The 16832-nt window shown below is 34.8% G+C and overlaps 2 protein-coding genes across 2 annotated transcripts; both read right to left on the reverse strand.

Annotated features, from left to right (window-relative positions):
• Positions 1 to 6252: 6252 nt before the first annotated feature.
• On the reverse strand, positions 6253 to 8780 carry LOC125204353 (piriformospora indica-insensitive protein 2-like). The gene is made up of 2 exons (XM_048102986.1): positions 7967 to 8780; positions 6253 to 7536 (listed from the first exon to the last, which is right to left on the reverse strand). The coding sequence occupies exons 1-2, from the start codon at positions 8174 to 8176 to the stop codon at positions 6331 to 6333; spliced, it is 1416 nt and encodes a 471-aa protein (XP_047958943.1). The 5' UTR covers positions 8177 to 8780; the 3' UTR covers positions 6253 to 6330.
• A 1321-nt stretch (positions 8781 to 10101) lies between these two features.
• Positions 10102 to 15614, reverse strand: LOC125205440 (nuclear matrix constituent protein 1-like). The gene is made up of 8 exons (XM_048104367.1): positions 15065 to 15614; positions 14324 to 14533; positions 13997 to 14250; positions 13636 to 13906; positions 13474 to 13557; positions 10905 to 12892; positions 10679 to 10802; positions 10102 to 10586 (listed from the first exon to the last, which is right to left on the reverse strand). Exons 1-8 carry the CDS (start codon positions 15344 to 15346, stop codon positions 10287 to 10289), a joined length of 3513 nt encoding a protein of 1170 aa, XP_047960324.1. The 5' UTR covers positions 15347 to 15614; the 3' UTR covers positions 10102 to 10286.
• Positions 15615 to 16832: the final 1218 nt, after the last annotated feature.

Here is a 16832-nt window from a genome sequence, read left to right on the forward strand (position 1 = left end):
TTATTTATTTACGCAAGCATAACTTTCTGCCTATAAGGTAGAGAATCTCATAGTATATTATAAATATATGGAAACTTTGTAAAAGAAAAATCTATATGGGAAGTTTGGGCCTATTCTTGTAAAAAAAGAATTATATGGCCCATAAGTTGGAATGAAATTCATAAACTAGTTTTCACCAGCTTTACTGAAAGACCAACTTTAATTAAGCCAGTAGGCCCATGATAGATTAGACCTATACGAGCAATTATATGTTCATTACACAGTAGAAGTACTATAAAAAATATCATTAAAAAATCCAGAACTGTAATAACCAAATTTAATGTATACCAAAACAGCATATTTAATTTGAACTAACTACTAACTGGAAGCAGCTTTGTTTCGAACTACTAATTACTACAAAAAATAATAACTTTGCACCCTTTTGCTTTGTTTTTCTCTTCCCTCAGAGTTAGTGTTTTCAAATTTTTGTAGTACATTTTAATGACGTCAGCAAGCTTGTAGCACAAAAATGATGGCTAAGATTTTCTCTCTCAATTAGTGGCATCTAATAAATATGCCTCGTACGTTTTACGGCATATAGTTATTTCGAATAAAAACCATAAATATACTACGGCATATAGTTATTTATAATGCTATATGCAGAACTTTCTAAATGAAAAATCTATGGGAAGTTTGGGCCAATTCTAGTAAAAAGGCCATAAGTTGAAATGAAATAAAAACTAGCATTTCCTGGCTTTTTACTTGAAGGCCCGATACAGTTGGGCCTAAAGCCAGAATAGATTGGCCCTGGATGAGCAATTATATGCTCATAATATAGATTGAAACAAGATATCAAAAAATGTAATTAATCAACAGGTAATCCACAACAAAATTTAATGTATCACAAGAAAAAAATAATAAACACGTGACTTTTGACCTATATATTCATCTGTAGAAAGCTAATGAAGACAACTTTTTACACGAACTCTTTGACTACGTACGAAAAATAAATATTCCACGACATTAAATATCCCAAGCTTTATTACATTTCCAATTAGGACCTATATATGAATTATGATATCACCCATTTGTGATGTTTTTTTCTTTTGAATAGAAGATGAAGAAGCAAAATGTAATTAAAAAAAAGTTTAAACAAGGATATCATCCTCTATATATATATTTTCAATCTTGAGGTAAAGAGTTGTGGTTCTTGGATGGACCAGAAGGAGGGATAGGTACCCCTTTTGGAAGCTTAGCAAAGTACAACTCCTCATTGCGTCGCTTTGCCTTTTCTTGAAAATAATTTGAAGCCATTGAAGAATGATCACTCTCCTTCACAATCAAGATGGATCTCCCCGGCCTAGTCGCAATGCAAGAACTCCATGTATTAATGAGAAGGAGAGCAATAATGATTAGAGTTTTGAACAACGAAGATGGAGAATAAGAAGAAAACGAAGCCATTGTAGAGTATCTTTTAAACATTTTTTTTTTTTTGCTTTAGAGAATTTTTAGGAATGGTGTACAGCTTTTCTTGGTGATGAAGAAGATATGGATTTATATATACATATGTGGATGATTTATTGAGGATTTGTTTTTGCATGGGGAGGCCGAGAATAGGTTAGTTGGAAATGTGGTGTCAAGAGTTGAGAATTATCTAATAATTTTAGTAGTACTACATACATGAAAGTATTAAACACGCAAATGAGTGTTGAATTTTTTTAATTATGAAAGTATTAAACCGTGTATACAATGCATGGGTTCTATTGGATGCCGGCTTGAGTTTTTCATAATTTAAGTATATTTTTCGTGATAGGGTTTTCAATGTAGAATAATATTTCTTGTACGTCAAATATTGTTTCTCAATTATTTGTCTTATATAGGAATAAGTGTGAAATTGGTTTAGTTATAAATTTATACGTCTTATTGGATTAAAAGATTTTGTTGTATTTGTGGAGGTACCGATCACGTGACATATGGTAGTCTTATACTCATACTCTTACCCAATATGGTCATCAATTTTTAATGTGAACTACGTATTTACAGAAGATTAAGAGCATTACATAGCTACGCCTACGCTACGTATCTAAATCTTAAGCACTAATCTACCCAAGTGCTTATCTTTCTACATTCATATGTATTTAAAGGGAAATTTAATCTTAAGCACTTAACAATAATCATATTACTTTTTTTTAAATCTTGTTAAAATTATATTTTATGAATAATAAAATTAATAGTTTCATTAAATAAATAAAAGAACAATGCATAATTGAACTTAATAATTTCAATGAAAATGAAAATGAAACTTCAAAACCAAAAATGAAATAATACACTAATTAATTGAAGGTATATTAAGCATATGTATATGTGTGTGTGTGTGTGTGTGTGTATACCTCTGCCATTATGTGTATCTAACTACTTATACATGAGTTCCTTAAATTGCATGTTTGGTGCATTAGCATGAATTTATTGAAGGAAAAAGGGAAGATTAAAAATTTCAACAATGAACTTTTTTATAAATCTTTTGCGTGAGAAGCTACCAAAAGCTACACATGGGCCACTAATTACGATTAATAATCACTTTACTATTTTAAACTCGACAACGATAGTTATGTGCTATTATTGGTTCAAATCTTAGTACTATCAATCTAAATGAGACTTGTACGAATAATGAAATCAGTTCGGTTTGCAAGAATCGAAGTTGAATAGTTATAATTATTGTTTAGATTATGATACTTTAATTTGTTTGTTGTTATGCGGCAGCTTTATCGACCATATCATATTCATACAAAAACTCTCTTTTTTTTAACTAAATACTTGTAATAAGTAGTGTTAAATTAGTATTTCAAAGACAATTAATGAACAACCTAAGTGAAAAATAGGGTGCCATATATATAAAGAGTAGTGATTTAGAGACATAATGTCTCCATGACATAATATCCTTATGTCTCTATGCCATAATTATATTTTATATGTGGACAAATATAACCAAATGCTATTTTTGGATAAAATCAATTAGCATGAATGCATGATCATTAGGGGGTGATCTAATTTCTATAATAAAGACTAATAAAGCTAACGGTGAAATTAATTCAATAGAGTATATTATATATTTTACATAGGAATAACATAAAAATAAATACTCAAAAATCAAACTAGAGTACTAATATTATAAAATACTTAAAATTAAAACAATAAATTTAATTAGTATTATATTTATTTTGACTAAAATTTAAAATTTGAATAAATTAAAATTTCAAAATTGAATAATTTAGAATAGTAAGTATGATATAAAAAAACCTACACCCAATTAGTATTAATATATTATACATATTTTCTTAATTTTATTTCATAATATAGTGAATTGAGCTAATAACTCAATTATTTATAAAGCAAAAGAGAAAATACCTTGTAATTATTTATTTGATTGAAGTTCGATGGTAATGTTCTAAAAATAAAAAATTTAAATAAATTAAAATTTTGGAAAGGAAAGAAGTAGTATAATAAAAATTACAAAATTCTTAAAATAAAAACTATAAAGTCAATTTATTATTATTCATTTTTAATTTATTTAATGATATATTGAATGGAGCTTAAAACATTAATATTTTATATAAGAAAAAAAGAAGAAAATAATATAGGTATTAAATAGATTAGTTAGAAACATAAAGTATGATTTTGTTATCAAGGTTCAACTATAACATTCGAAAGAATAAGAACTTAAAGAAATTGAATTATGGAAGTAAAGAATTTAAATTTTTTGCAATCCAAATTGTTACTTAAAAAGAAATCTACTATATATTGCTTTTAGAGTAAGGTAAAAAGTGGTCATAAACATATGACCGAATTATGAATTTAGTAAAAAATATCCACTTTTTGAAAATCATGTCCTAAACAAATGAAATTGTCGTCGGATTGGTCCTTTTTTTAAGGTTGCGTAAAAAAACTGACGATCAACGCCCAATTAGTGATATTTTGACTAAATAATAAATATAAAATTTATAATTAAAATTTATTTTGAAAGTAAAAAGTTAAAATAAAAAATATGCAATTCATAAAAATATTAAATATAAAATTTATAATTATAAATTTAACTATCAAAATGGCTTGTAACTAATTTTATTTTTGATCGAGGTTCAATTATTTTGTTAATGTTAAAAATTATAAATTTAATTGTCAAATGACTTGTTACTAAAAGGAGATAATTAATGATAAAATAAATATGTTGAACCTTAATCATAAAAAACTTATATAAAATACTAATAAAGAACATAAAATTATAATAACAGATATACTGTACTTAACAAACAAACCCAATATAGAAAACAATTGAGTTTAATAATCTTGACGTATAAAGACATTAAATCTTGAAAGAAATTAAAATGTTTAATATGCAGCATTCAAATCTCTAGAGATTAGTATGGTAATAATGGATTGAATTTGTTTTCTAAAAATATAATCATAATAGATAAAGGGTAAGAACGTCTAGTACAAAATGTGTATTTAAAATAATATATAGAAATAATAGAAATTGACATAATAGTCCCTATTATGTCTTAGACATTATCCAAAACATTTTTGATATATAAATTACAAATAGTTCTATTTATGCGATATCAAAATTCAGAAGTTACCATAAGTAAAAATAGAAATAGAATGATCCTTCTCATTTCATTAGTGATCTAATTTGTGAAGCGTGAATTTTACTACTAATAGTTAATAGTCTTTTTTTAGTGTAGATATTTTGTGGGCGTTCAGGAATAGCTTGTTGTTGTCATTGTTTTTCAACTCTCTTTTTAAAAATTGAGATTTTTATGAGTGTTTAAAAATCTAAAAAGAAATTATTAATTATGAATTGGGGTTGTTTGTAAAGAATATAATAGACTACATCGTTAAAGCATTTTTTTGACGATTTGCTTAAGTTAAGATTAATTTGGTAATATTTGATCATTGCATGTAATTTTTGTGATTATTACTTTATTATTTCAATTAAATCTTGCAATGATGATCGAAGACGATGAAATTTCCTTACGTGCCCTTCTTATTAAAATTTGCAACCATTTTATTTATTTATCAGTTTTCTTACTTTAATTGTTATAAACCACACAACTACTAGCCACAACGTTTAATAAAAATTGAACGATCTTTATAGGTATTTAATGGAGTATATATTTCTTCATAAAAATGGAAACAATCGTCACCGAACAAAATATTCGCCAACCCAATTCAATATAATTGGTATAGTACATTAAATAAACCAATATTAGCTGTAAATTGTGGTAAAATGAATCACCCACCAATTTTGAGACAGCATATACATAGCCAGAACTGCCGGCCGGCCGGTAATGATTTTGGAAATAAATTCATGTCAGTGACATTGGAAGCAGCTATAATCTAAATTTCATGTAAAGTATAGAAAAATAAAATAGTTTATTTAGAATTAGTAAATCTTTGTGTTTTTGTGTAAAAAAATGGGATTATGCATAAACAGTTGTGACAGCTCTGGGGTGGACCCTAGAGGCCAAAGAAATCCAAAACAGAACACTAAAATCTAAGTCACAATAGATACCTAGAGCAACAAACTCTGAATTAAATTTAACCACGTCTACAATTCTGACACCCTTGAATCACTCTGCATTACTGCCCTTTGTAATTTCTAGTATGATTTTTATCTTCAAATGGTCCACCACCACTTCCCTCTCATCATCACCACAATCTCTATACTTTCATGGACCACATTTCTCTACAATCTATACATATACACATGCAATGCAATGGTGGATAGGGTCGTGGGGTCGAGCGACCCTATCACGAGCATTGTAGTTGTTGTTGACCTCACGGTGCGACGTCTCAGGGTTCCCTAACCCTTCATGGTATGATTCACTTTCGTTTTTCATCCAGTGACAGTTGCCGCACTACCTCTACCTTTCGACATTGGCAACAACCTTCGTTAATACGTGTATCCCTCGTGTATCCTGTTTTCTAGATCCGTCAGTGTTCGCACGACTAAATTTAAGTGACCAGTGTGTGTGTGCAACAAATATTCTACCCATAGCACCAAAACATATCTACAGTTAGTTAGTTCCATTGCAATTGATATTTCGCTTTCGCAACATTAATTATCATCTCTACAATGACTGGATCAAGAAGGTGCTCTTGATAATTCCAATTTTATCTTTTCCCCTTTTGTCGTTTTTATTGGCTTTCAAAAGCCAAACATTTATTTGGGATATTAATTAAAAGACTAATAGACAAAAAGGTAATGCAAGGAGTAAATATCGTTGGAAATATAATGAGTTTTTAATTAGCTTGATTACATATACAGAGTGACATTTAGCAAATTTTAAAATGTTGTTAAGCCAAGACTAAGAAGGCCTCAACAAGCAAAAGTAGCCCACTAACACTAAACACTTTGAATTCCAAAGAAGGCACTGATGATGCGGGGTGATGTGTCCAATTCTTGTCGAAATTTGAACTCGAATCGAGACCAATTTCGTACTTGATCACTTGAGGTCGACATAGCTTGACCCCAAAGGGCGCATAAGTGGGTGACTCGAGCTCAGCTTGATAGCAAAGGTTCGGGTTTCCCCACGCCCCGAAGCGCCGTCCCATCCGCCGGTAGAAGAGCTCCGAGAAATCGAGCTCGCCGGTGAGATTGTTGCCGTGGAGATAGATTGCACTAACATTAGGTAAAGTTGCAATCTTTGAGGGTATATCCCCTGTTAACTTGTTGTCATTGAGACCCAAAAACCTTAGACTTTTCAAATGTGTTAGAGACTCTGGGATGCCACCTGTCAAGCTCGTATTGGCCAGATCCATAGCAGTTATACAATTCAAATCTTGCCATCCAATACTCATTATGTCTCCACCAATGGGATTGTTTGAGAGGACTAATTCTTGCAATGACCCCAATTCTTGAATAGATTCAACCAATCCTCCACTTAACCTGTTGTTACTAAGGTCTAAAAGTGTGAGGTTCTTAAGATTCCGAATCTCACTCGGAATCTCGCCCTCTATTTGATTATCCCTCAAGTCGAGTTTTAACAGGGCCGTCAACCCTCCTAGAGTCACGGGCAGGGTGCCCGACAGCGCATTCCCACTCATATCAAGAATCAAGAGTCGGTTAAGCCCACCTATGCTGCTCGGGACCCTGCCCGTGAACGAATTCCTGGCAAGATTCAAACGCCTCAACGCCACCAAACTACCAATGCTCTCGGGCAGCTGCCCTATTAGGCCATTTTCCGTAATCACCAAAGATTGAAGATTCCCGAGCCCCCCAAAAGTCTCGGGAACTGTTCCGGTGAGGCCGGGATTTGACCGGAACTCGAGCGATTCCAAACTTCCAGAGAGAAACTCCCAATTCCCGGCCGGGATCGAGACGGCACGGCGGCGAGGCGCCACAAAGCAATTGAAGAAGGATAGTGATTTCAAATGCCTTAGTGCAAACAAATTGGGACTAAAATCCACATCTTGTCTACATGTTAAAGAGTTATCTTGAACAGGTCCAATGCTTAAATCAGTCACGTACCAAAATCCATCATACAAATCACAAGAAACTCCCTGCATTAAGAGTGATAGAAAAAATAAATTTCCATATGTAGACAATTTGTAGCAAGATTCATTTTTTAATACTTATTATAGCAGACAAATTGAGTCAGAGAATGAAGGAAGCTGCACAAGCGAAAGCTTTATTTTGTTTCAGTCTCTTACACAATGCAATGCATATAATAGAGAATAAAACTAGAAATAGAAAGTGGAAGTCTTGAATTTTAGAAAGCTTCTCCAAAACGACGTAGTTTTAGTCAGCAAGGAAGAGGAATCCACAGTATAGCAAAAAAAGTTGCACAGTTCTGCACGGATTTGACTACTCTTGCAACTTAAAACGAGATCCTAAAATAAGATGGATATTCTACTTTCCAATACAACTTTAAAACTGGATAAAAGATTCAAAGAAAATTTATGGAAAGTTATTTTTTTTTGAGAGAGAGACCTGAATAGGGGTCCAACCGCAAGGATCTGGATAAAGATCAGAACCATTCCACCATTTTCCAACAAAATCTTGAATAGTATTATACAAAGCTTCTTGCTCAGCTCTCACCATCGGAGCTCCGACGCTCTCATCTTGTCCAATGCATGTCGCAGTGAAATGAATCAAACACACAACAAGAACTGAAAACCTCAAAGACTCGATTTTTATCATGGCTGTTTAAACCCCAGATTTAAAAAAAGCTAGCTAGAAACCAGCAACCAAGAAAATGCAAACAATGGATTCAAGAAATCAACAAATTTACAAGAATGCGAATGATAAAAGAGAAAAAGATTAGATTTTTATCGAAATGAAAGCGCAAGGATTAAACGCTGAGAGAATGAAATGCGGAAAGGTGGGATTTTTCGAAGAGGGATTGCAACACGAAAGTAGTGGAGGCTAGAGTTCGATTCTTGCATGAGTTTATAGCAAAAGCTAAGGTAGTAAATGGGGAGTAATGAAAAGGGAGCGTAGACTGTAAGAGCGGCAGAGTTCGCAGTAGTCTGAGGAAGCCTAAGGCATCTTTTCAGCTAATAAGTTCACAACCACAGTTGTCAGTTCGAAAAAGAGAAAACACATATAGCAGTTGTGGTAACTCCAATAATACCAAGATCTAACCAGTGGCAAAAGAGCTGATCAAGAAAAGGTTGCAGCTTCTAATTTGTACGAAGAAATCTATTTCCAAAAGCTTGAAAATACTTAACCCAAGTTGCTATAGTTTGAATTCTTGATTGGATTAATATCGATATGTGAAATCCAATGCTAGATAAGTGATGGTAGTTTAATGAGTGAGTAAACAGTTGGGAGATTTATTGTGGGATATAGGTATCTAGGCTTCTGATCAAAGGGTTTCAAGAGAGATGGGGGGTGGGGTGGGGTGGGTAGGGGGGGGGGGATTAGGGGACCATATTGAATCTTTGATGCTCAAATCAAAGTGAAATATGGGCTTGTAAATGCATGCAAGACAAAGGTAGTTTTTTGTCTAGAGGAAACTTGTTCTCACCTTTGGCTGTTGGGTTCAAAACTGATTTTGCTGTAATAAAAGAGGACAAAAGGAGTGGGCATGAATTCAGACATGGTGAAAGACTCTTCGAAATTTGGACACAACTTTTTTTTTTCTTTCTTCCTTGACAGTTCTAAACGCTTGTTTAGTAGTGGGCTTCAATTAATACATTTCAGTTCATTAGAGCCTTCACAGTAATGTCAATTCTCAACCCCAACAGCAACTAGAAAAATGGCAGAGCTAAATTATTGCTTGTTGGGACTGTTTAATGCACAATTTTGTGGTTAAACAACCGTAACATATGCAATGATGTGTGTTTTCACAAACAACACACTGTAGTGTGTGTACTATGATTTTTTTGTGAGGGGACCAAGGAGATAAATGCAATGTTGTAATGGAGAATTAATGAGGCTTTGGTGTTGGAGAAAGGGCAAAAAAAAAAGGCTAGTAAAAGAGAGAGGGAGATGGGGCTAGCCCACTCTACAAATATCATTTTCCAGACCTAACAATGTGATAAGTCATTTTCTAGACTTTGTGGCTTTTTTTCCTCTAAGATCCTTTCTAAACAAGATTAATGCACCCTAATTTAGCATTTGATTTTCTTACTTCTTTGATGATATGTCACTTAATTGGGGAAAAGGATTGGCCATTGCTTTTCTGGATTTGTAACTGCTATGGGGTTGATGGAAGTAATTGGGGTCCTTTTCTTGCTTCTTTTCTTAAGGCCATTTCTTGGCATGTGCACGAACATGGGTCCCCTTTGGTATTAATTAGCTTCAATTGATATGAATAAGGGTGCCTTTGCCTCCACAAAAATATAGTTCAAGAATTATTGTCAATTATAGTGGAGCAGATACATAATTGCCACCTTTTAACGATAACAGATTGAATTATTATAAATTTTCTCAAATTATTTGTGAAACAAACGGCTTAAGCCATAAATGAAGTTTCTCAACCTAAGTTGCTCACTACTGTCTTGATTAGTGGGTGTAATAATTTGGGCCACAATTATTAGCTTTAGGTGGTTTTATTCAGTGCAAAGATTTGACAAAATTCAGTTTCCCCAAGCTGATCACACTCGTTTGAAAAAATAAAATAAAGAAGAATAAGGTATTTTGAAATACAACCGGACTACAAAACCGAATATGCTGACGGATTCTCAACAAAAAAAATAGACCCCAACAATTCGGAATCCACTACTTACCTATGCATATTGCTACAACATTTTAACCTTGTGAAGTTCTAGTACGTAAAAAATGACATGTTACAAGAAATTAGCCATCAAGATGTGAAGAATTTCCAAAGCTTTCTGGGCACTGAAGCTTCACCGGGATTATCTTCTTCATCTTCATCTTCATCATCCTCTTCTTCATCTTCATCTTCATCTTCATCTTCATCATCCTCTTCTTCTTTGGGATTACAGTGCAATGGACTGTTGTGCTCATCTTTGTGGTGGTTGTCGTGATCATCTTTGTCGTTGTATTCTGATGTGCCATTGACCTCCTCGCTGACTATTTCCACTTTATCCATGGACTTGACAGCATTCGAATTTTCTTCAATCTTGGCTTCTGATGGAACAAACTGCATTGCAAATTTGAAATACACAACTGATTTAAACAACAAAATACTTGAGGAAGAAACGTGATGCATTCATAATTTCAAGAGAGACTTACCCTGACTACTCTATCAACCATGATCATTTGTTCGTGTTTATAAGCCACGACCTGGGCTGGATCCTCAGGGTTGTCGCTCTGACTGGCGACTTCAGCTGGTGTGGAATTAATTTCTTTTGTGTTGCTGTCCATTTCAAACATGCAAAAGGAAATCAATTTGAAGAAAATTGATGCATCAACTCATAGTAACTATTTTCATGAATGTGTAGTGAGATTCAGGACTAACGCTTTATGACGTCGAAGGTTATAACGTGACTTTCCAGTATCTTGTGCCACTGGAGCAGCAGCCTGCCGCCTTTTCCTGCGGCCACCCACACTCACGCTTTCCGACTGACCATCACTTTCATCGCCATCACTCATTTTAGAAGACACTGCACGAGTTCGTTTTCTCCGAACAGAACCAACTCCTTTACCAGCAAGGCTAGAATCTCCTCGACTTTCCTCATTGACAGAAGCAGGGGCGTCCTTATTTTCTTCCTCATTTGGATGATCATCTTTTGATGTCCTCCTGAAGAAAGCTTCAGCATCTTCAACTACTGCTTTAACAGAACGTGTTCTGTGGATTACATCCCCTGGTTTTCTAGCATATTTTCGTCTACGATGAGTCATCTCAGAATGCTTTGAATCTTCTGAAACTTCTGGTACAGCTCGATCTATTTCGGTCGCATTGGATTGAGTGGCACCTCCAACTGGCATGCTGGGTTCTCCAACATTTTGAGCACTGACCAGTGTATCAGACAATGCTTGGTCCAAGTTTTGAGAAGGCACGTCTTGTTGAACTTTTGTAGTTGGAGACAACTTAAAGAGTCTGGGGGTGCACTTCCTAAGAAGCCAGGATATACGCCCACCAGAGTCCGGAGATTTTGCATCATTCTCACCAGGAGTTCTCTGAGCCTTTACTTCATAAGAAGCGACTTTTTCCAGAAGTTGTTCACCAATTGCCTGAAGAGGAGAGGCTCCGCTTTCGTCCAGTTCAGTAATAAGATCAGCTAGCATGTAGTCGCTTGCCATGTCCCCACAGTTTTGACAACTCTTTATCCTCTCAAGAAAAGAAACCAACCGGCTTCTTTCTTTGACAAATTGCTGCCTCTCTGACTTGAGCTTTTTACTTAAAATGCCAAGTTCATTAATGTCATTTTGCATTTCTAGCTGCTGCTCTTCCAACTGCTGCTTATTCCGGGCAATATTTACTCTTTCCTTCTCCAATCTGCTTCTCTCTGACCTCATATTTTCCATTTCCTTGTCAGCAACGTCCTTCAAATGACTGATATTGCTACGTTCCTTCTCAGTCTTCTCCTCAAATGCCCTCTCTCTTTCCTGAAGAGATTTCTCGAAATCCTCTTGCTTATTTCGCATTTCTGCCTCAAGATCCCTCTTACGAGTCTCAAAATCACGAATTAACTGATTATGCTCGTTCTGAGCTTTTTCTGATAACATTAACTGCTCATGCTTCATTGTAGCAGCAAATGATTCTTTCTCAAGTCTAAGAGCCTCCATCTCCCTCTTAATGTAGTTTTCCAAGGCTATTTTATCTTCTTCCAATTTCCTTTCCAATGAGTGTTTGTATTTATCATTTGTTTTTTTGTCTTCGTCAAGTTGTTGCAACTCTCTAGTAACTTCAGCTCTTTTTTGATCAAGAACCTCCCACTCTTCCTCGAATCTCTTCCTGTCTAGCTTTAAATCATCCCGTTCCTTACAAAGCAAATCATTCTGCTGATTGTACCTCTGTATCTCCTGTTTCAATTCCAGTATCAAATGGTTATGATTCTCCCTCTCTTCTTCAGTAATTCTAAGCTTCTCTTTTTCATCATGCATCTGTAATTCTGTCCGACTAATCTCAGCTTTCATCTTCTCAAGCTCATCCCTGAGACTTTGTAATGTTTCTTTCTCTGAAATTATTTCTTGTCTAACCGAGTTTAGATTCTTCTCCTCCAATTTGAGGGCCTTATCTTTTTCCTTCACTCCCTTTAACTTTACATCAATATCCTTCTCTTTCTCCTTTACCCTTTCAGATTTCTTCTCCAGAGCCTGTTCCCGCTTTTTCAATTTTTCCATCATATGGCTGGTTTCGCTCTCCTTCTTAACCAATTCATCAGTTTTGACTCTAAGCTCATCCTCAAGCAACTTTCTCTTCTCTTCCATTTCTACTTCAAGGTCCTGCTTTTTTATCTCAAATGCAGCTTTGTGCTCATCAACAAGGTTCTGAATCTCCATCTGCAATATGACTTATCAACCTTCAGAGGGTTTCTATGAAAAATAAAAAGGACCCAAAATTCCAACTATCCAACTAAATAGCTGATATATAATGAAATGAAATTGCATAATAGGAGGATTTAGCAACCATATAGTAATCTCATCTTTTGCACTACAGTCTACACACTCTATTTGTTTCTGTACAAGATAGGTAGATTGATTGCAGGAACAACACTGAACATTCTTACAAATATAATGAAAGCATATGATGGCCTCCCTAAACTTGAGTAGGAATATCAATTGAATATTTGAATATAAAGATGAATTTTTGGTTACCGAGATGATGCAAAATCAACAAGATATATTCCACAAATAAATTTCCCACAATCTATTGCAAATTTTCCAACACAAAGTAGTCATTATGCAAAACAGTTCTCGTCCGTGAAGAGAGGAAATGCAGAAAAAAGGCTACTAACAGATACCATTACTCAACACCCGCAAATTATTTGGATCATTAAGGAAGCTATAAACAAAATCAGAAAGTGCAGCATAAAAAATCAACAAATCTTCATGCAAAGTGCAAAGTAAGGAAAGCAACTCACTCTCTCCCTCTTGCTCAGCTTCTCAGTCAACACACTTAAATCTTTTTCCTTCGTCTCTAAACTAGATCTAAGAGCTTCAGCTTTCTGCACAGAAGTCAATCCAAAGTTAGACATAAAAAGTATAGAGTACAATTTTAAAACTAGATACAATCAGAGGCTTACTTCCTCTTTCTCGATCAGTTCAGAAAGTTTTTTGTCAACCTCTTCTTCTTTTTTCTTTAGATTCAAATTTAGCAACTCAGTCCTCTTCTGTTCTTCAGCAAATTCACTCTCTTTCTGCTTCAACATCCTATTTAGTTCGTTTAACTTCTCCTCTCTCTCATTAATATGTCTCCTATTCTGACAAAGTCTCTCTTCACCTTCTTGCAGTTTCCTTTCCCACTCCTGCATATCTTCTTTATGCTTTAGATAAGTTGCTTCGTGGGCATCCCGCCTGGTATAGAATTAGACAAAGATATTTATAAACAAAATCATGAGCTACAATCAAATAAGCAAAACGATTAAGTCATCACATTAATCATACTCGGAGATGAAGGACATGCGCTCCGTTTTAAGTACACTTTCACGTGTCTCAACCTCTTGCAATTTCCTCTCCATCTCTAAACTCTTTCTGCTGGCCTCAGCAAGCTTTGAATCAGCAGCAAGCAACTTCTGTTGCACCTCCAAAGACCGATCTTCAATTCCAGCCACCAAATGATTGGCATCAGCAAGCTTCGTATCAGATGTTATCTTAATTTTGTCATGCTCCGCGTATATCTCACGAAGAGACCTCTCGAGCTGCAGAAAGTAAGCTTTAGCATTTCACAATGACAAACACCACATATTGAATTTACAATGACAACATAATCACCTCTGCCACACATTGTCTCTCAACCTCAAGAGCCTTTCTCAAATTAGTTTCACGCTCCTCCACTTGATTAACTGCAGTCAAGTGTGTTGCCTTTTCACGTTTGAGAAGCTCCTGCGCTTCTAGAAGAGATTGATGAAGTTCTTCATACTTTGAAGTCCACTCTTTATTCTCAATTAGTAGCAAACCCATATTATATTGATAATCGTGAAGCTGCATGAGCACGACATAAGATTGAGTAAGCTTCAAATTGGTTCCACACTTCCAGGATATGCTGCATCTTAAGTCTTAACATAATCAATGATTCCATATACACCAACAATATATGCCAAATTCTAATCAAGTCCAGAAACAAAGAGTTTATACATCTTTGGCAATAGTTCATTCACCTTATCGATGTCTCAGCTCATTATATTTATCATTCTCAGCATTATACACTGTTACTATGATTTAATTTCTGCTCTATTATCTCATAATGCTCTGGGCACCTTACATGAAGCAACTACTACTTTATTTCTCAATGAGATGGGCGAATTTCCAGCCGGCATTACACTTAAGCATATCAAAACCTAACCAAGAGTTCTTATGCTATGCGATCACCCATTCACCAGTCAAGTTAAAGACTCAAATGAAAAAACAATATAAATCAAATGAATAAACAAAGCAGTCAAGTTAAAGACTCAAACGTTCAAAATGAAACAAAGCCGCAAAAAGTAAGTACAAATTTGGCCATTCTAATCTAACCTCTCTTTCAAGCCTCTGGGCTTTCTCCAGCAATGCTTCTCGATCACGTCTCTCCAACGCCGCCTCATCCAGCAGCCCCACCTCCCGAAACCTTCTCCAATCGTCCATATTCTCCGTCTCAGCTCTATCCCCATTGTCATTCAACAAGCCCCTCGGTGGAGGCGGCGGAGGTCCGTCAATAAATGTCACCAATTTGTCCTTGCCGGTAGTAGGGTTTGGCGTACGCACTTCATTCCTAGGTGTTCTCGACTGCCCCTGCCACTGCCGCTTGGGGGTGAACATTGCAGCTTTGATTTAAGATACAAGCTTCAAAATTTTAGTTCCAATTCTTGAAAAACTGGATAAAATCATAAAACCCCAATTGAGATAATTGAACAATGGCCTGAAAAAAAAGATAGGGTTTTCACGGTAACTAGAAGTTAGCAGGTGCCAGTAGTCAGTGGAAGACGGAGAAGTTACTAGTGGACGGAATATTCTGGCTCCGGCGACGGAATATTCAGAAAACTGTGTGCTTGGAAACCTTGATGAAAGAGAAAGAAGAAGAACACATTGCGATGCGGAAATTTCCTCTGATTTTCTGTTATAGCGGTGCCAATATTACATTTATGCCCTTAGCGGTTGGGTACGGTACCAACCTTCTTAATTACTCTGAACTCCATCACACATAACGGCTGCAATATGTCTTGGCCAAGCGAGAGACAAATTAATACTCAAGTTAAAAAAAATAATGAATAATTTTATTGGAAGATTAGTACTAGAACTAAACAATTTTTCATTTCTAAGAGCACTCCCAATGGCGACGGCGAAAATCCGGCGATTTTTTGGCGATGATCAATTTTTTTTTTTTTTTTTTCCTCAACGGTCATATTCTAATTTCCACCCCTATAAATATTTCATCCTCTTCCTCCATTCATCACCCACAAACTTCATTCACACAAATTTTCAATCTTTTTTCTCTCCATCTTTATTAAATGAGTTCTGATTCATCGTCTCGTGCTCACCGCCCTTGAATTTTTTTTTCTTTGAATTTTTTTTTTGATTTTTTTTTTCCATTCGTGTACTTTTTTATTTTAAAAATTTTCTTCGTTGTAATGTGTACCCGTGTTTAATACAACGAACTTTATTACTATTATTTGTTTTATCTTATAAATTAAATAAGCTAGCTTTATTATATATAAAAGTAAAACAATTAAATTAGTGATGATGTAAAAATGAAATGTTGAGTTAGGGAGAAATAAGGGAGAAATAAGGGAGAAACCATTGGAGAGTTGGCTAAAAGTTGGCTAAAAACTGGGGATAAATTTTGGTGCTGATGTGGCGCTGATGTGGCAGGAGTTAGGGAGAAATAAGGGAGTTTATCCCCAAACCATTGGGAGTGCTCTAAGACCATCTTCAATGTACACTAAAATTCAGAACGGATCGACGATTAGTTCTAAGACCATCCGCATCTTTGTCTCTTATCCGTCTACTGTCTCATCTCTTCACTATTCATGGGTCCTACTGTACTTCTCAGCTCATCTCTTAACTAAAAGATAGCACCTGCATCCCTCCATTTCTTAACCATCTCATCCCTTAACTATTCATTCAATTTCATTTTTAATTTTTATTTCCAACAAATTCAATTAATAAAAACACGCTTCATTAAATAAAATAAAAATTACAATTTAAAGGCCTAAAAAAAAATACATGATTAAAATCCTAAAGAAAAACTAAAAATACATAATTAAAATCCTAAACAAATTAAGAATACAATAATTAAAATACTCTA

The sequence above is a fragment of the Salvia hispanica genome, chromosome 2 (assembly GCF_023119035.1).
Source record: "Salvia hispanica cultivar TCC Black 2014 chromosome 2, UniMelb_Shisp_WGS_1.0, whole genome shotgun sequence".
Taxonomy (NCBI): Eukaryota; Viridiplantae; Streptophyta; class Magnoliopsida; order Lamiales; family Lamiaceae; genus Salvia; species Salvia hispanica.

Excerpts from the sequence above, each read along its gene's own strand:
- LOC125204353 (XM_048102986.1), bottom strand. The coding sequence starts at position 8,176 with ATGATAAAAATCGAGTCTTTGAGGTTTTCAGTTCTTGTTGTGTGTTTG. Across the intron at positions 7,537-7,966 it reads GCGGTTGGACCCCTATTCAG|GGAGTTTCTTGTGATTTGTA; the intron begins GTCTCTCTCTCA and ends CTCTTAATGCAG.
- LOC125205440 (XM_048104367.1), bottom strand. The coding sequence starts at position 15,346 with ATGTTCACCCCCAAGCGGCAGTGGCAGGGGCAGTCGAGAACACCTAGG. Across the intron at positions 13,558-13,635 it reads AACTGATCGAGAAAGAGGAA|AAAGCTGAAGCTCTTAGATC; the intron begins GTAAGCCTCTGA and ends ACTTCTGTGCAG. Across the intron at positions 10,803-10,904 it reads AACCTTCGACGTCATAAAGC|CAACACAAAAGAAATTAATT; the intron begins GTTAGTCCTGAA and ends TGAAATGGACAG.